The sequence below is a fragment of the Podarcis bocagei genome, assembly GCF_964188305.1.
Source record: "Podarcis bocagei genome assembly, chromosome: 15".
In the NCBI taxonomy this organism is placed as follows: domain Eukaryota; kingdom Metazoa; phylum Chordata; class Lepidosauria; order Squamata; family Lacertidae; genus Podarcis; species Podarcis bocagei.
This window is the reverse complement of record NC_138141.1, coordinates 31,455,976-31,475,399: the sequence shown is the minus strand read 5'-3', so window position 1 is coordinate 31,475,399 and position 19,424 is coordinate 31,455,976. Positions and strand designations below refer to the sequence as shown.

The 19,424-nt window shown below is 45.8% G+C and overlaps 1 protein-coding gene across 1 annotated transcript; it reads right to left on the bottom strand.

The window, feature by feature from the left end:
* Positions 1 to 2,205: 2,205 nt before the first annotated feature.
* LOC308574431 (myeloperoxidase-like) lies at positions 2,206 to 18,469 on the bottom strand. Its single transcript, XM_081172256.1, has 13 exons — positions 18,355 to 18,469; positions 17,868 to 17,945; positions 17,027 to 17,123; positions 15,709 to 15,884; positions 14,695 to 14,818; positions 13,818 to 13,947; positions 12,359 to 12,562; positions 10,912 to 11,227; positions 10,293 to 10,453; positions 8,732 to 8,984; positions 7,379 to 7,549; positions 5,217 to 5,454; positions 2,206 to 2,458 (listed from the first exon to the last, which is right to left on the bottom strand). The coding sequence occupies exons 2-13, from the start codon at positions 17,941 to 17,943 to the stop codon at positions 2,260 to 2,262; spliced, it is 2,145 nt and encodes a 714-aa protein (XP_081028382.1). The 5' UTR covers positions 17,944 to 17,945; positions 18,355 to 18,469; the 3' UTR covers positions 2,206 to 2,259.
* Between the last annotated feature and the right edge of the window lie 955 nt (positions 18,470 to 19,424).

Here is a 19,424-nt window from a genome sequence, read left to right as displayed (position 1 = left end):
GGACCAATTCATGGAGGAGGAGAAGCTTCTTGATGGCTACTGGGCATGATGGCTCTGCTCTGCCTCCACAACTGGAGGAAGCAATGCTTCTGAATAGCAGTTCCTGGAAGCTGCAGGAGGGGAGAATTGCTTTAGTGCTAGGGTCCTGCTTGTGGGCTTTCTGAGCGCATCTGGTTGGCCACTGTGAGAACAGGATCCTAGGCTATTTATTTTATTCACTGAGTTTGTGAAAAGAGTTTCTCTTGTCTAGGGCAACCCAAAGCAAATTGAAAGCAGCCAACCAGACAGAACAAAATGAAAACAAAAACCCACATACTGTAGATACATTGAAACCAAAAGGAAAAAAGAAATATGTTGAAAATATCTTACCCACCTCTAAAATGCCACAGAGAGTTAAAGGCCAAAGCTATTGCCTGACAGCAACCTAAAGATGTATAATGATTTCGCCAGGCAAGCCTCCTTGAGGAGAACAAACCTGACGGACTAGATGAGCCATTGGTCTGATCCAGCAGCCTCTTGTTGTGTTCTTATGGGTCTGGAGCCATTAGCAGCTTCCTGTGTCTCTTTGTTCCGAAAGCACAGCAGTAGAGGATTATACATTAAGGCAAGTGGGGCACTGCCCCACCACCTCGGTCTCCCCTTGGCCAACACCCCCACCCCCATCTGCCTGCCTTGTTACAACCAGCCCTGAAGGTGCCACTGACTATCATCTGATTACAGTTACAGATAGGTAGTCGTGTTGGTCATATATAGTGAGAAGGTGGGGAGGGGTATTACTCAGAAGGGTGGTGGGAATGGGAGATTGGCAGATAGCTGAGATGAGCCTGTTGACGACTCTTAACGACTGTAATTGGATTCTTATCTCATTATACATGACTAAGCCATTTCTCACCTTCTCACCCCTTGCCTTTTCCTGTAAGACCTATTACAGTCGTTAAGAGTCGTCAACAGGCTCATCTCAGCTATCTGCCAATCTCCCATTCCCACCACCCTTCTGAGTAATACCCCTCCCCACCTTCTCACTATATAGAAGGATCTGGCAACTTCTGTTTCAGTGTATCTGACGAAGTGTGCATGCACACGAAAGCTCATACCAAGAACTAACTTAGTTGGTCTTTAAGGTGCTACTGGAAGGAATTTTTTATTTTATCATCTGATTAGTCTCAGTGTTGCCTTCATAGAACATAGCAGAGAGTAGGAAGATGAAGATAAGCCTAGAATTAGTCACCTGCGCCTGCCATTGGCTCTGGTGCCACCTACTGTTGGGCTCCCTGCCTTCCGCCCAAGGGGCACCAGTCACCCTGGAGACACAGATTACAGTTTCATGTATTTATCTGGGTTTGGTTTTTTTTTTATTAGTATTGATCAGATAAGTCTCACAACTCCGTCATTAAAAAATAAATACACCTCCCGGTTAGTGCCTATACAATCACTGAAATGAAATCAGAATATGTGTTGCACATAGCTTTCGAAATCCAGCTATGTGACAATATGGAAAGGAAAGAGAAAAGAGCAAATTTTAAAGTCGGATGAACGGCTCATTCCATCAGAAAATCCACAGGGCAATACTTCACTAGGCCAAACAACAATGTTGCAAAAGGGCGCGCAAGCGTTCAGATTCTGAGTTCTGCCTAGTCAAGAACTCTAAAGAACAAAAAAAAACCCACCTTGCTATTTTGTGACATTTTGCTTAATTAAAATATCTGGCTGGTTGTGCTGTTTTCACATCCCAAGGGCAGATGTGAGTGTCACAAATCCTTGGATGGTCATTGCTGGATTTAGCCCCAATCTACCCCAAATAGCCACCTCAAACTGACCTTCCTTCATCCCAGAGCCCAAACCACCTTCCCAGAATGTCAGGAAATATGAATGGCAGAGATGAATCCCAGATTTTGGCCCAGAGGTGGCAAAGAGGCATTTTGAGAGTTTGTGGCAGTGGACTACAAAGGTCCTTCACTACAGCTTTTTAAACAGAGGTTGGATGGTCATCTGCCAGGGGTGCTTCAGCTGTTATTCCAACATTGCAAGGGTTTGGACTGGATGAACCTTGGAGTCCCTGCCAACTGAACAATGCTATGATTCACTATCTACAGGATCTGAACTCCAACCCAACTGGGAGTCTCGCTCAGGAGACAGGTCAGTTTTCATCACTCTGTGACCTGAAGAAGGTCACTATGCATTCTGGAGTGGTTGTGATACCTGGCAGGTTTGCAATGTCTCAACCCACCCACCCCAAAACTTCCCCTTGTTGCTGCCAGTCTATTCTTTCCAAGCAGACAAATCCAGTCCTCCAATTTTGCGGCATTTCACGAAATCACTCGGGTAGTGGTTCATCTTGAAAACATCGTGGGGCACCTCCTGGATGTGGGTGTTGTCACAAATGATGCGGGAGAGCGAGGCGCCACTCAGAACCCGCCGCTGCCAGGGGGTGAACACCCCGGGATTCTCCCACCAGAATCTGCAACAAGCAAGGAGGAAAGGGCAGAGGAAGAGGTTGGTTGACATTTGTCCTGGGACGTCAAACCCCGTCTAATTGGTAACAAGGGCTGTATTCTAACGTGAGCAATGCTAGAAGACAGTTTCATTTGAGCGAACGCTTCCGGGTTTTATCCTTTAAACCAGCAGCTCCCAAACTTTTGGGGGCTACTTCCTGCTTTATTCCACAAGCTCACCCCCCAGCGCCCCCTACCCTATAAAAATCGTTATTCATAATACAGTCATACCTCGGGTTGAATGCACTTCGGGTTGAGTGCGTTTGAGTTGCGCTCCGCGGCAACCCAGAAGTAACAGAATGTGTTACCTCTGGGTTTTGCCCCTTGCACATGCACAGACGCTCAAAATTACGTCACGTGCATGCGCAGAAGCGGCGAAAAGCACGTGCTGTTGCTAGTTACGTTTGCTTCTAGATACGAACGGATCCCGTTCATATCTAGAGGTACCACTGTAGTGGTTTGTGTGCCCCACTATAAATAAGATAATAACACAATGAAGTTCAAAACAGTAACAATTAATTGCACATTTACTTAAAATCCAGTTAAAACTATTGACTTCAATTCATTCAACAAAACTGACCAACTTGAACCAGTGATACCAGCTTTTCCAAATCGGTTAGTTATTTGCACCTCCAATGCCCTCCTGCCGCCCCCTTGCTTCTTAGGGAATCCCGCCACCCTGCAGGGGGTGGTACTGCTCGCTTTGGGAACCACTGGTTTAAATCACAGGTGGGCAGTCCTCAGCCAACAGGCCAGATGTGCACCTCTAGACCTCTCTCTCTGGCTCTCAGGGTGCTCCCAGGTCATGCCCCGCTTTACATCTCCCTGGAGGGATTTTAACTGACTGGGTCTCATCCTCAAACTCTGAGAATGCCTGGATTGTTTGCCTGGCTGGAGGATGGAGATGAGCACATGCAGAAGCCTCTGGGTTTTGCATGGCTGCGGCGTAGCCTACTGTACAAAGGTTAAATTCACACCCACTGTCTCCAACCGCTTTTGCCTCTGGCCTTATTTAGCACTGGTATGTACCCCACACCACTCCGAGGTTGGCAAGGAAGAAATGTGACTCTCACCCCTTGAAATCTTTCCATGCACCTGCTACGTTTTTTGACTTCTGGTATTTTTAACTGTTTTCACTAACATTATCTGAGATCCCCAGAAGAGCCCAAAGGCCCCATTGTCTCACACCTGGTTTCCTGCAGCAGCCAGCCAGATGCTTAGAGCATCCTTTGCCATCTTGGTGCCCTCCTGATGCTGCTGGACTGCAACTCCCATCAGCCCCAGCCAGGGTGGCTGTACGATGCTGGGGCTGATGGGAGCATTGCTACCAGTAGCAAACACTGAAGTAGATAGGTCTTATCAATCCTAAGGAGGAACAGAATTGGGGGGTTTCTGGGGATCAATAGAGGGCCCTTGTCAAGTACCAACAATGCCAGCACTCCTAGAATGAAACAATGAACAGGGTGGTGATACAATGACTTCTGCAATCGACACAGGATAATATCACCAAGGCAACTATCTGTAAACAAACAATAAACGCCCATAAAAATGGCAAAAGCAGCTTCTTTCCCTAAATATTTTTTATCTTAAACAATAGCGAACTGTTAGGCTTCGGGGAATTCTATCCCTCCCATGGTGGCGGCAAGAAGCAGAGAAAAACAAAGAAGAGTTCTTACTAATTTGTTTACTCGTCACAGTGAGAGACAAAGGAATGCAGTCTATCTCCCGTTAATGGCGTTGCTCCAACTGAACGCCTCCCTTCCTAACAACAGCACTTCCGCTTACGGTGCCCCCCAGGGGCTAATTGTCTCTGAGACCTTTGCTCTTGCAATGAATGGCATGTTCTGGGAGAAGGGGGGCCAGAAATGCTCTCCAGTGATAACGTGTCAGCTGGCTGCTCTGTCTCCCCTTCTCTTCTCCCAACACCTCCCAACTCTTCTGTTCGCCTGTCTCTGAGCTGTGACCTTCCTCAAACCACTGCTGTAATTCAGTACTGCCTTCCTCTTCTCTGGAAGCTTCAGGAGAAGGGGGGTGGGTGGTCCCCATCATTCCTTCTCAGTCTTGTCACCCTCAGTTTGGCCCTGAAACAAATACAGTGAATAAAAAGCTCACCTGTAATATATCAATGGTTCAGTGCTCCTTTCTTCTCTTTCCAAAATAGCTTTTATCTTGAAGAATTGCAAATGCAGGAATAAAGACTAAACCAGGTTTAACAAATTGAAGGACATTGTCCTCTTTCTATGCTCCTCCTGATGGAAACATGCAGATGGGGATAGAAATATCCCTGCTTTAAGTCGTTTACATACTATCTTCTCTTGTATATTATTTACTACAAAGCTTGATGACTAGGCTCTTTAGCAACGAAACATCAGATTACTGGAATGACAGCCAAGCACTGAACCACTGGTATATCACAAGTGAGCTCTTTATTTACTGTGTTTGCTATTGTTCAAGATAGAAACTATTTAGGAAAGGAACTACTTTTACCATTTTTATGGACATTTATTGTTTGTTTACAGATAGTTGCCTTGGTGATATTATCTTGTGTCGATTGCAGCACTCCTAGAATGGCACACTGCGCCCTGCAAGAAAATGGCCACCATCCTCCTTGCTCCTCGCAGATCCCCTTCCCTAAAAAGGGAACCGGGGTTCTAATTACGCCCTAAGCTCTGTCACAAAGCTGTCACAAAGAGAAATGAGATCCTCAGAGGGCAAGCAGCTCACCTGTCTCCGTCCCGGGTTTTCCGGAACTGGGTCCCGATGAGGCACGCCAGGAGGGGCCCGACCCTCCCATAGGGGACGAAGGGCTCAGCCATGGCCCCAATCCAGATGTCAATGTTCTCTGGTGTGCCGTAAAGGTCGATGAACTTCTTTGCCAGCTGGGAATTGCCCATCACGGCAGCGAGCTCAGTCTCATCGCTGGGCTCTGATAGGCCGCAGAACCGCCTCCAGGCATTGTACCCTGGTGGAAGCAGGGAAGGGCTGTTAGTCTGGCTGGAGGATGGATTAATGGGAAGCAGAGCAGCCTAGTGCCATGGGAGTAAGAGGAGACTGGGGTAAAGAAGGGGGGATTTCAGAAGAATTGCCTTCCTTAGGAACATGGGCCTTCCAAAAAATCAGACCCATGCTTCATCCAGCTCATTATGGTCTGCACTGACTATTGAGCAGGGAGAGGACGGGGACTGGGAGCGAATCATGCTGTGTCGCACCCCACACCGGTTTCCTCTCAGCTGCTTAGCCACCTCCTTGCCTCAGGCAGGGCCTTTGCCAGCCAGCCTGCCCTCCTCCTCAACTACTGCCACCAGACAAATAACTGAAGGAGGAACAGCTTTCCAGCAGCCTCTGTTCCAGTTTCAAGCAGGAGGAGGGCTGCTTCTCTTCACAAAACAAAACGGCAGTGGCATCTCTGCGAGGACTATCCTGAGATTGGACCTCCAGTCCTGAGCCACCTGTTGAGGACCAGTGCATTGTTGTAATGCAAAGGTGGTCACACGTTCTTCCGCAGTACTGACAGTATTGCTACAAGGATGTCTTTGTGACTGACCACAGTGTGGCACAGTGCAACACACTGAAGGGAACCAATTTTTTACACCAAACGGTATGGTGATTGTTCTGAAGCTAGAATGCATTTATCAAGCATCTGTCTTAGAATTGTTCAACAAAAGTGTATAAATTGCTGAGATCGCTAATACGAATGAACTGTATTTGGAGATCGAGGATTTCTCCAGATTGTATAATACATTTGCAATGGAAATGCACTTCATATTAACGGGGGATTTTAAACACTTCAAGACATTATTTCTTCAAATGTGCTTAAGGATTTGGACATCTTAGGCTACCCCCCCCATCTGCTCAACTTGCAGCCTACTCAACTCCTTTTTAAAAAACTTTTTTTTAAATTAGCTTTTCAAATTTCACAAATTCTTTTAAACAAACATCAGAACATTTATTTCATATTCGCTGACTTCCCATCCACCCTTCCATTATGTTCTTTTCTTTCTTTATAAAGCTGGTATATTGCTTATATTTTACCCATTATATACTGGATTTTTCCATGTATAACATGACCCCATGTATAAGACAACCCCTATTTTTCGGAGCCCTCAACAGTTGGTGAGCTTCTTTTGTAAGTTTACTGAGCTGTTGAGCAGCTTTTCGACGATCCTCCATTCTGGCTGACGGAACTGGTGCAGTAATATACCACATACTGGCACTCACCAAATACTCTTCCTAAGCTGGGAAGAGTGAGTAAACAGCCTCCTCTCCAAGATTTCCCTGCTACTGCTACTGCTGCAGCACCAGCTCTCTCTTGCTCAGCATATTAACCCGTGTATAAGACGACCCTCAATTTATCATTAAAAATTTTCAGAAAAAAGGTCGTCTTACAAAATACGGTGTTGATTATAAATTATTAAACTACCACTTCTTATCTGCTGCTGTTCTTCAAATCCTGCATACATTTTAACATAACCATGATATTTTTTTTTTCAAATATGCTACAAAATACTTCCATTCTTCAATAAAAAAAAATTCATTCTTCATTCTGTTCTTTAATTCTCACAGCTAGTCTAGCCATCTCATAATATTCCATCATCTTCATTCTTCTTTCATTGGGACATCCTCTTCTTTCCATTTGTGTGCGTGGACAATCTTGCCCCCATCATAGCATACATAAACAAATTAAAAAATTCCTTTGGTCCAATTATACCTAAGAGAAAGGCCTCAGGTTTCTTGGGAATCACCCAACTCCTATCTCTGTAAAGGCATTGCAATCCTAAGTCTCCTGTTGACTCTCCTCCTCACCAAGCCACCCTGGATCTCTTCACTCACTGCTTAGCACAAGAAACCATGGACAGGGTCAAAAACTTCAGGACAGGCTCTCCTACCTGGCAGGCCATGGTCTCTCCCCCGCTGGAGGTTCAGGGATGCCAGATCAAGGCCGATGAGCTCAAGCTGCTCAAAGAGTCGCTCCTGGAGCTCCTCCACCATCATCTGGTTCTGCTTCATCAGCTTGGCATGGTCAGCCAGGAGGCCACGGATAAGAGGGTCAATGCCACCTGGAAGAGAAAGGTAGTGGTGGCCCTGAAGATGAGGAACACTCAACCTAAGGTTTAGGGTGTCCTTTTATTTTTATTTTTTAATGGAAAGGGGACGGTTTTTCCACCTTCAAAATCGTTGAAAAGCTCAACAGCAGCAAGAATACTTATCGCAAAACATTGGAAGACCCAAGATTTGCCCACTCTGGAAGAATGGCAGACGCAACTGATAGACTACATGAAACTGGCAGAAATGACTGGCAGAATTCGAGACCTGGGAGAAGAGGCTGTGGAAGAGGACTGGAAAAAGTTTAAGGACTATTTACAAAAACATTGTAAACTGTATGAGTGTTAAGAAGATGCAGGATAGGAAACAACACGGCATCAGTAATTTAGTTTGAAAGAAACATGAGAATAAGTGAGGTTTAAGAAAAAGATGAAGTTTGGAATAACATTATGTCTAAATTAAGTATTTAAGTATTTGACAAAAATATCTAAAGTCGGAGACATAATACTTGAAAATTACAAAATAAGTTGAAACAAGGTGATAAATTGCTGCCTATAATTTTATAATTGGGAACGCAGGAATGGGAGATGTGAGGAAGTCCAAAAGGTTATGGAAATATGGTTTTCGGACATCTGATTTTATTGTATATTTGTTTTTTTTCTTTCTAGTCTATGTTAACCTTTTTGCTTTTTTCTGTTTTTCTTTGTTTGTTGTACTTTGGTGATGGTATTTTATGTGCTTGGTGATTATATTGTTAAAAACCTTTAATAAATATCTTTTTTAAAAAAACACAAAATCGTTGAAAAGCTCTTACCATCAGAAACTTGTTTCTAATGTTTCGTCGGAATATCCTTTTTGCAATTTGACTCCATTGGTCCCCTCTGGAGCAGCAGAAAACAAGCTTGCTCCATCTTCCATGCCACAACCCTTCAGATATTTGAAGATGGCTATTATATCTCCTCTCAGTCTTCTCTTTTCCAGGCTAAATATACCCAACTCCCTCAACTTGTTCCACACAAGGCTTGGTTTCCAGACCCATCATCATCTTGTCTGCCCTCTTCTGCACACTTTCCAGCTTGGAACAACCTTATATAGAAAGTTCTTCATGACCCCTGTTTGCCCTTACTTTGTTCCCAGGAGATTTCTGTTTCCCAGACGGCCCAAGAACCCCGCAGGACAAGGAACAAAAGCATTACCTTCCATTACGATTCTCCATGAAGCAGAGAAGGTGAGATGAAGGAGGACATTGGAATATGGGACAAGGGGCTTGAAGTTTTGGTCCAGGCGGGGCACAAATGGGGGAACAGAACCGTGTCCAAACCGGAAGGCCAGGGAGAACACGTTTGAGACAGTGGGGTCCTCAGAGTCATTGTAGCCTCTGTACAAAGGCAACTGCTTGTTCATCTCATTGCCCAAAACAAGGGGCAGGTAATCTCTGAAGGTGATCACCTGCAACCAAACCAGGAAAGACGCCACTGTTATTTTTTGTTTTTTAAAATATGTTTTATTGATTTCAAACTTAAACAACAGTTACAAATTAACAACAATTAAGTAAACCACCCTAGCCTTCCAGAGTGAAAATTGTCCTCTAATGAAGACATAGCTTCTGTCCAGCTTTAAGTTTCCACAAGCATTACTATTTTTATTTATTAAAATTGTATAGAAATGAACACAATGTGTGTGTGTGTGCAAGTGTGTGGCTATGGGTGTTTAGTGGCCACTTTACAAAGTCTGAAGTGAAACAAAGAGAGTCCCTGACCTCCGGGAACTTACACAAGGTCAGGCTAATATGGGACTCATATGAGCAACTGGAGTTACATCTCAGACATGATTTTTACATATGCAGTACAACCGCATCTTACACACATTTAACTTGTGCTATTTCAACCCAATGTGGTTGAAGGCAGGCTGGTTGAAATCATCCAAGTTCAATCCCAGCAAGGCAGAGAGCTTTTCGCAATGGGTCTGTTTGTGTTACCTGAAGAGCTTTTAAGCTCTCTGACTCACTTGCTGGGTAAGGCCCACTTGGCACACAGGATCTGAAAGCACAAGGGATTCTGTCTCTCTCCCCCTCACCCACTAACCATGAGGGGTGTTTGGGAATATGCGATTTTCATGTATATGCAGAAGCCTTGAAACCAAACTTTCACGTTAAGATGCAACTGTTATGTACATCCAGCCCTTTCTTCCAAACAGCTCAGGACCTTGGAGAGTGACTGAGGGGGGGTTCAGCACCATGGACAGGACTGCTAAGCCCAGGCATCCAAGTTGTCTCAGCAAAGGTCCTGGAGAAACTGACAGTTTTATAGCCTGGCCAGATAGTCACTGGCTAGAGGCCCTGCCCCCTAAGTGCCTGGAGGTCCTGCCTCCTTGGCAGTTAAAGGGACAGTGCCTTTTTCTACAGCTGTTGGCTTCTTCAAGGTCATGGGGTTTCCAATTCTTCTCAGGGTACTCTTGGTTTCCCAATGAGTTGACTTTTTTGTTATTATCTCCAATATTTACCTTTTAATGCACACTTTACCCCCCCCCCAAAAAAAATATGCATTTTTGTACCCATCACTTGGCTGGAGAACTGCACTGTGAAATTTGGAGAAATGCAAAGAATTTGGTTTGAACATTCTTGCAGAAAGTGCAAATTCTGTGAGTTTGTCTCTAAATTAAATTCCTCCCTTGCACCTTCCCTGAAGGCATGAATGAAGTTAGAGTGAAACTCTTTTTTGAATGAAGCTGGAAGGAAGAGCTCATTTGTCACCATACCTGATTCAGTGCCCCAATAATCTTCCGAGCTTCCTGAAAGATCTTTTCCCCATCCCAGTGGGGGTTCAGCGCCTTCAGCTCCCTGGCCAGTCGGTTATGCTCCCGGACAAAGAGGGTGTGGAGAGCTGTCAGCCCCAGATTTTCAGTGACACGTTTATCCCCTGCAAAATTAAAGAAACCATTCCTCTGATTTCAAGCGGATTAAGCTAGAAAATGAATTAACACTCTTTTATTGCTGTGTGAAGCCACATGGAGACTGGTAGGGCAGAAGGCAGGGAGCCCAACAGCAGGTGGCGCCAGAGCCAATGACAGGCAGAGTCAATAATCAATCCCTCTTCACGGGAAACCCTGGGAATTATAGCTCTGGCAGACGAAGAGGGGTCTCCTAACAACTCTCAGCACCCTTAATAAACTACACTTCCCAGGATCCTTTGGGGGAGGAAATCCATGACTGTTTAAAGTGATATCATAGTGCTTTAAACATATGGTGTGCATTTGGCCTAGCACTTGATGCCCCGATCCATCAAAACATAGGATGTTACCTTATCATTGGTCACCTAGAGTACTACTGTTTACACTGACTGGCAGCTACTGACCATGCCCTGGTGGAAAGACATACCTGCATTGAAACATGGGATGTTGGCAGTTCTGTTTGTGTAGAGGCAGATGCTGTTTGAATTGCTCTCGAAAGGAAGGAGGCCCAAACCAGCGTCTGTGAAGTTCTGGTTGAGCGCCATTAAACCCAGAGAGTTGCTTTGGTTCCGGAGGCTTCTTGCCAAAGGCTCCTCACTCCCATACACCATGCTGGCATCCAGAAAGGACGTGATGGAATTGAGCTGCTCACGGATGAACGTCGTGGGGTTGCAAACAGGGGTGGTCCGGATGAAAGGCATGCAGACTCCTGGCTTTGTAATCCGCGGGTCTCCAGGTGGGATCTGCAAGAAACAATCCCACAATTCGTTTGTTTTTTATTTATTGCATCTATACCTCCAAGAAGCTCAAGTTAGTAGACATGGTTCTCCCTTCTTCGTTAATCCCCACAATAATCCTGTGCAGTAGGTTAGGTGCAGGGACAGTGACTGGCCCAAGTTTTGTTTTGTTTTTTAGATTCCAGAAGACAGAAAGAAAAATAATCACACTCCCAACAAGTTTTTTTAAAAAAGGAAAATGTCACCACTGATCCAAGTATTGTGGGAGGGTGGTAGGTGATGTTACAGGCATTGGCCAATATGATGGCCAGGGAACTGTTCCTTCCATGCAAACAGCAGCACGTTTCTCCTCCCTCCATGGGCTCTGCTAGAAAAAACTCAGCCTACTCAGCCCCCTGGCACAAATCTGCTAGTGGGCAAATGCAGTTTGTGGGCCACTCTTGGAAACACCTGATAAGAATGTGTAAGAGCACAAGAAGAGGCTGCTGGATCAGGCCAATGGCCCATCTAATCCAGCATCCTGTTCTCACAGTGGCCACCCAGATGCCTCCAAGGGAAGGCCGCAAGCAGGATTTGAGCACAGGAACAGCACTCTCCCTTCCTGGGGTTTCTAGCAGCTGGCATACAGAAGCATTAATGTCCCCAACTTTGTAGGCAGAGTATCACCATCATGGCTAGTCGCCATCAATAGCCCTCCCCCTCCATGAATTTGTGAAATTCTCTTTCAAAGCCATACAATTTGATGGCCGTCACTGTCTCATGTGGGATGGAGTTCCGCAGTTTAACCGCCACGCTGCGTGAAGAAGGACTTTTCCCTGTCTGTCCTGAACCTTCCAACATTTGTGATGTGCATTTTGCTATGTGTCAAGAGCTACGTGGTAACCCGGATATTTCAGACTTCAGCTCCCATCAGCCAGAATGCCTGTACAATGCTGAGGCTCATTGGACCACAGTCGAGCTGGCTGATGGAAGTTGTAGTCCCACACACCTGGGCGGTGCCATGTTGTCAAAGGCTGCTGGGAGCTAATAGTCCAAAGGGGACAGAGGGCCTGCAAAAGACCTGACTCCACCCCACGCCAGGAAAACACATACACCTGTCTCACCCTAAGAATCTCTTAACACCGAATTTTCCGTTACCTTAATCGGGAAGCAAGGGGGCGCATAGTTGCAGCTGGTGTCGCAGTGGACATCCTGGTTCTGGATGCTGGTTTCAGTCATGGGGGCTAAGTCCATGTCATGGTCGACCCACTGGCCCCAGTGCATGAACGCCAGCGAGCGCTCCTGGTCGTCCGTGATCTTCTCGTTGGGGGTGCCGATGATCTCGTTGGATACCTGCCGTACCTATGGTGGAGCACCCAAGGGCCACCGGAGGGAATTATGCAGAGTGTTCAATTTGTATAGCCTCAATGCTAAGTGCTCTGGCTCCAAAAGGGGAAGCCAGAAGAGGAACTGTGAACAATGTGCAAGCAACAACACCACACACATGTGGCAGCACTCTGCCATTCATGCCACTGCCAAGAAGTGCACTAGAGGGTTTGTAGGGCATGTGAATAAGACTTTTGGGCCATTGTATAGTGGGGATGGAATTCAATTTCTAAAAAACTAGTTACTATTAGAAGCCATGTTGGTAATAGCCCAATACGGGAAAGTATCAAAAATTCCTATTCAGTTCCATTACTTTATCTGAATGCCTGGCCAGACATTGATGTGTCGTCTGGGGCGAAACCAAATCAGACATTTTTGACACAGACTGGTCCCCATTTTCTTATTATATAAATAAGGAGAGTTGTACATGCACTCCTTCCATGACTCACTCCTCCTTGTGGTTGGACTATATAAAGGGACCCCTGACCATTAGGTCCAGTCATGACCGACTCTGGGGTTGCGGCGCTCATCTGGCTTTATTGGCCAAGGGAGCCGGCATACAGCTTCTGGGTCATGTGGCCAGCATGACTAAGCCGCTTCTGGCGAACCAGAGCAGCGCACAGAAACGCCGTTTACCTTCCCACCGGAGCGGTGCCTATTTATCTACTTGCACTTTGACGTGCTTTCGAACTGCTAGGTTGGCAGGAGCAGGGACCGAGCAATGGGAGCTCACCCCGTCATGGGGATTCCAACCGCCGACCTTCTGATCGGCAAGTCCTAGGCTCTGTGGTTTAACCCACAGCGCCACCCGCGTCCTGATTGGACTATATAGACTGATCTTAAAAGCTGCGTCTCAGTCATTTGTTTTTTGTACGGAATATGCCCTGTGTATGGTTTTTGTTATAATCTGTACGGTTATGTCTTAGTTCGTAGATATGTTTACGATAAATCGATGAAAGCTGTATTTATTTTTAAAAAGTGATTGGCTCAAACTTCAAATTGCCTAGAAGCAGAATATCTCATTTCGGTGAGTGTGCAGGGATTTGCTGTATCAAATGAGAGTAATCTCCTCCTATAGGGGTTGTCCATGTGGTGACAGACACCATGCTGTCCCCCTAGAAACCCCGAATGATTGGTCCACCACCTCAGCCGCCTCTTCGAACCCACCCCCAACACGGCTGTTTCTCTACAATTTGTCCCAGGATCCCAGGATGACTTCTACTGCTCTTACCAGTGGGAGGGGGTGTCCATGATAAAGCTGGCCCTGGATGAGACCCTTGGGAAGAGACACACCATCCTCATACTCTGCTGGGAGCCAGCGGGCATAGCCATGGTTAGACATACCAAAATGAGGGTGCTTCCTAGAGCGGGGGGAGAAGCGCATTAGTTTGGAACTCTGCCCCATACGTGAAGGCTCTTCTGGAGGCAGGCATGCTTCAAGGGATTAACCTTTGCAAATCCCAGTCCAAGGTGAGCTGATCTGCACTCCTCGAAATCACATGCAGGCCAGAACTTAGCCACGCACCATTTCTGTCCACCTCTGAATGTGGCGTAGCAGCAAAGTTCTGGGCAGTTATGAACATATCAAGAGACATATTTAAATGCCTGCTCTGAGAGATGAGGATCTGCATGGGGAGAGTGGGGAGAGAAAAGCTTTTTGCCATCTCTCGTGACCCTAGAAATCATGGACTTCCAATGAATGTTGGGAGATTCAGGACAGATAAAAGAAAATCCTCCAACGGTCATATTTATGGAAGGGCTGTGAGTTCTAGTATTATGAGGGAGGGAGAAAAATCTTTCTTCTGTCTGCTGTCTCCATGCCACGCATGACTTTATGAACTCCTACCATGTCATCTCTTACTTGCCTTTTCCCTAAACTAATAAATCCCAAACACTGCAACCTTTTTTCACAGGGAAGCCACTCCATGCCCTTGATCATTTTGGTGTCCTTTTTCTAATTTCCTTCAACGCCTTCCTTTGGCCCAGGTTCCCAGATGACCTCTCCAGCTCTTACCAGTGGTAAGAGTGGTATTTCCCCTCAGATGAGGGAGAACCTTTGACCTGCCTGCACCCCAAATAAAACCCTTCTCCAGCCAGCTCCTCCTTACCGATTGTTGCATTCTCCTGTGATGGTCCGATAAGGGCTGTTTTGTGGGCACCGGACTGGGCGGATGAGATAGTCACAGCCAGTGGCTCTGGTGATCATATCTTTCTGCTGGATGCTTAGCACATCTAAACAAGATAAGGGGAAGAAAAGCAATGGCTTTTGTCTTAGAAGCAAATTTCAATGAGAAACTACCTTCAGCAGTCTAACCCACCCCACCAAGTATGAGAGGTAAGGCTGCCCACTTGTCAGTCACCTGACATCACAAGGGCATCATTTACCAGTGTGGTTTGAAATAATAATAATAATAATAATAATAATAATAATAATAATAATTTATTATTTGTACCCCACCCATCTGGCTGGGTTTCCCCAGCCACTCTGGGCAGCTTCCACAAAGACCAAAAACACACTAATATGTCATACATTAAAAACATCCCTGAACGTTAAGGGCTGCCTTAAGATGTCTTCTGAATGTCAGGTAGTTGTTTATCTCTTTGACATCTGATGGGAGGGCGCTCCACAGGGCAGGCGCCACTAACGAGAAGGCCCCCTGCCTGGTCCCCTGTAGCTTTGCTTCTCACAACGAGGGAACTGCCAGAAGGCCCTCGGCGCTGTACCTCAGCATCTGGGCAGAATGATGGGGGTGGAGACGCTCCTTCAGGTATACTGGGCCAAGGCCGTTTAGGGCTTTAAAGGTCAGCACCAACACTTTGAATTGTGCTCGGAAATGTACTGGGAGCCAATGTAGGTCTTTCAAGACCAGTGTTATGTGATCTCGGCGGCCACTCCCAGTCACCAGTCTAGCTGCCACATTCTGGATTGAAATCAAGCTGCACAAGCAAAGAGTCAGCGGTTTGCAGGCACCGACCATCAGCTGAGCAGCGGTGCCTTCAAACCCCCCTTTTGGCCAGCTTTTACCTGACTCAGGTAAAGTGGGTGTGGCTTGGCTAAACCAGGCTGAAAGTTCACCACCACCACCACTGTGCTAAAACTTTCGCCCAGGGATTCACAATACCTGTGATGTTGAACCGACGGTGCCAGACCTTCTGCAGTTTCTGCCTCAGGAGATCCAACGCCGTTTCCATGTAACTCGCCGCCCGGATTGCAGTCCTGGTCCCCGCCACCGGTTCCTTTAAATGTCTCAAGAAGTCGGAGGGGGTGAGATGGGGGTTTCTCAAGTTCTCCTTCGCTCTGGAAAGAGAAGCACAGAGGAGATGGCAGCAGGGAGACAGGGGACCTTAGCAGAAAGTGCTCAGAAGTGTCACAGCAAGCCTTCCTAATGGCGAACCTAAGAACCTAAAAGAGCTTTGCTGGATCAGGCCAATAGCCCAACTAGTCTAGCATCCTGTTCCACCCAGAAACCCACTAGAAGGATGCAAGCTCAAGAGCCCCCTCCTCTCTTGTGGTTTCCAGCAACTGGCAAGTTTATGCAGTGACCCTTACTCGCTGGGTTGCTGTTGCCGTTTTGCTCCCTTCGGTTTTATTTTTTAAACTACAATGGTACCTCAGTTTTACGAACATAATCCGTTCCCAAAGACCATTTGACTTCTGAAATGTTAAAAAAGTCAACAGCCGACAGCTAGACCTCAGGATCTTGCACTCAGAGGAAACTGTGTGGCACGTTCGACTTCCGAGGCGTGTTCGCAAACCGAAATGTTCGTCAACGGAGAGGTTCGAAAACCAAGGTACCTCTGCATGCTCTTTCTAAAGTTCTTTGTTGTTAATGATGCTATGTCAGCTCCAGCAATATATGAATGGATTGCTTTTAGATGCAGATTGTGCATGGATAAATACAATGATATTGGGGATCCATTCATAAAAATCATAATGTCTTGTTAATATTTTTACTTTTATTGGATTAATTGTATGTAAAGGTAAAGGGGACCCCTGACCATTAGGTCCAGTCGTGACCAACTCTGGGGTTGCGGCGCTCATCTCGCTTTATTGGCCAAGGTAGCTGGTGTACAGCTTCTGGGTCATGTGGCCAGCATGACTAAGCCGCTTCTGGCAAACCAGAGCAGCGCAAGGAAATGCCGTTTACCTTCCTGCCGGAGTGGTACCTATTTATCTACTTGCACTTTGACGTGGTTTCGAACTGCTAGGTTGGCAGGAGCAGGGACTGAGCAACGGGAGCTCACCCCGTCATGGGGATTTGAACCGCTGACCTTCTGATCGGCAAGTCCTAGACTCTGTGGTTTAACCCACAGCGCCACCCGCGTCCCTTTAATTGTATGTACTTATGTACTTATATACCCTAGGGGCGTACTCCACTAATGATGACTGAAAGGGGAGGGAGGGAAGATTTAATGCAGATTTACATGAAGGAAGCTCACCTCTCCCGGTACAACTTGTATGCTTGATCCACCAACCGCTTGGCTGTGTTGATGCTGAATAAAATGTCAGGACCAGTCAATTTCTCAGAGGCCAACGCTTTAAAAGAGAGAACCAAAAACATCAGCTCAAAGGGCCCCAAGTCCAAACCAGGGCAATCAAATTTCAGCAGCAAGGTACACAGATGGCATGATGCAGCGACTATCCAGGACAATCTTGGCCAATTCAGTTTACAAAAAATTCTCCACCCCACCACCTTGGCATTTTTCACCAGCCCAGCCTTCCCATAAATGTGCATGTCAAATCATTTGCACCACACTTTGAGAGCCTGTTCCACAGGACCAAACATAAAAAATAAAACAAAAATCTCCTTTCCTGGTCACCTTGAAAATACTCTCAACTCACCAAAGGCGAGTGGCTATTTACAGGCCTTAAGCTGAGATGCCCTCTTGGAGGTTGGTTCCTATCCACATACCAGGTTTTGACAGAAAAGAGGTTCAGAGAGGCACCCTCCCCAACCCAATCAATCATGGATCTCCTTGAAGATTTTCATAAATTCATGTCCCCAAAACAATGCATGAACTCTACAAGACGTGACCTTTTGGGCCCTTTCTAAAGCTACAATTCTGTGATTATATGAAAAATCAAAGGCAACTTCCTAGAAATGAGTTCCACACACATACTTTCAAAAGCTCTTTTTGTGGGCTGCTGTGAGCAATCATGGAGTATATAGATATTGTGAAATTAAAATAAAGGAAAATAATTATTCGATTACATTCCTTTTCCAGCTTCCCACCAGAAATATTCCCACCCTTGGAAGAGTCACAGGATTTGTTGTGTTACCTTCTGAGGAAGAGTCGGATGCTGGCAGGAATCCAAAGGCCACTAAGAGGCTCAGGAGAGAAAGGGCTCGCTTCATCTCTGCAAAATAAAAGAGGAAAGGGTGGGTTTTGAGTAGGGGAAATAATAAAAACGTTCTTTTAAAACCCCACAAAAGTCGCTCCAACGAAGGCAAAGGAGAGAGCCAGTGTGGTTGACTGCTGGACTAGGACTTGGGAGAGACCAAGGTTCCAATCCACACCTTGCCTAACCTACCTCACAGGGTTGTTGTGAGGGTTAATTGAGGAGGGGGAAAACCATATACACCACCTTGAGCTCCTTGGAGGAAAAGGTGGGATATACATGCAATAAATAGGACCAAGGCTTGTCGCCTGTGTTACTCCTACTCAGAGTAGACCCATTGAAATTAATGGACATGGCTAACTTCCTATGTGTGGGAAGCTGGGCGTTGCCATGTCCTCAGCAGCAAGAAAAAGGTGCTAAGCCTCACCTGCTGTGCTCAGCTCCTGGCTGTGGATTTTGCTAGGTGCCTAGTACTTTTATAGTCTCTGGTTATCAGGTGTGGGCAGGTTCTTGATGAGACCGGGATGAGGGAAAACACACACAGCAACCTCAGGTTGGTTTAGGCCAAGAGGAAATATTTGCTAGGTTCTTCCTCGATCGAACAGAGAAGTCCCACTTCCTTGTTCCTGGGGGATAAATTTCTGAGATACTGGAGCAGGAAAGGTTATATAAATATTAGTCAGTGATTTATTCTTAAGAAAGAAGAGGGACCCAACCCACTTCAAAAAATGCCATGAAGCATGTCAGAAAAGACCATGCCTTACATTCCTGACAAGGGATATGCAAATCTGTTGATATCACTTTCGCATTCTGGCTCTCTTGAATTCAGTTTCCCACTTTACCACATCACTTTGCTGATTTATTTATTTTAAAAAGAAGTCCTTGAGAAAATTCAGCAGAATTTTCATGCACATTGAATGCAGTTTTGACTATTCTGTCAAAAAAGAAAGAAAGAAAGAAAGAAAAGAAAAGAAATATTTACCTTATGCAATGCATTTTGTATGTATTTCAGTAATATCTGCAATTTTAGGCACATCTTAATATATGCATTTTTTTGTACACCTTACTTGGTTGGAAAGAACTGCATGTGCGAAATCTGGATGACTGCAGATTTCGAAGGACAATTTTGCCTGTCAGCATGTTTTGTTTCAAAAACTGCAAATCAGGTAGGTTGGCCTTTGAATGCAAACTGGATTGCATTTCTCCTCAGTCCCTAGTCCTGAATATATTCAGAGTAAAACTCTCCCCTGTTCCCCCTCACCCCGCAAAGGAAAGTTGCCTTTAAACAAGGCGGTTTGACCTCCTTGCTTCTCACTATACCTGAGGACCCAAACTGCCTTTGTGAATCAGTCATCAGTCATGTGCTCAGAAAAGACTTTGAAAATATTGACCAGCAACAGAGGTTGATGCAATGTGTGTTTTCTCAAAAGTGGATCCCAACGAATCTAGTCAGTCTTGGGTCACATCCACACCATACGTTTAAAGCAAATTTATGCC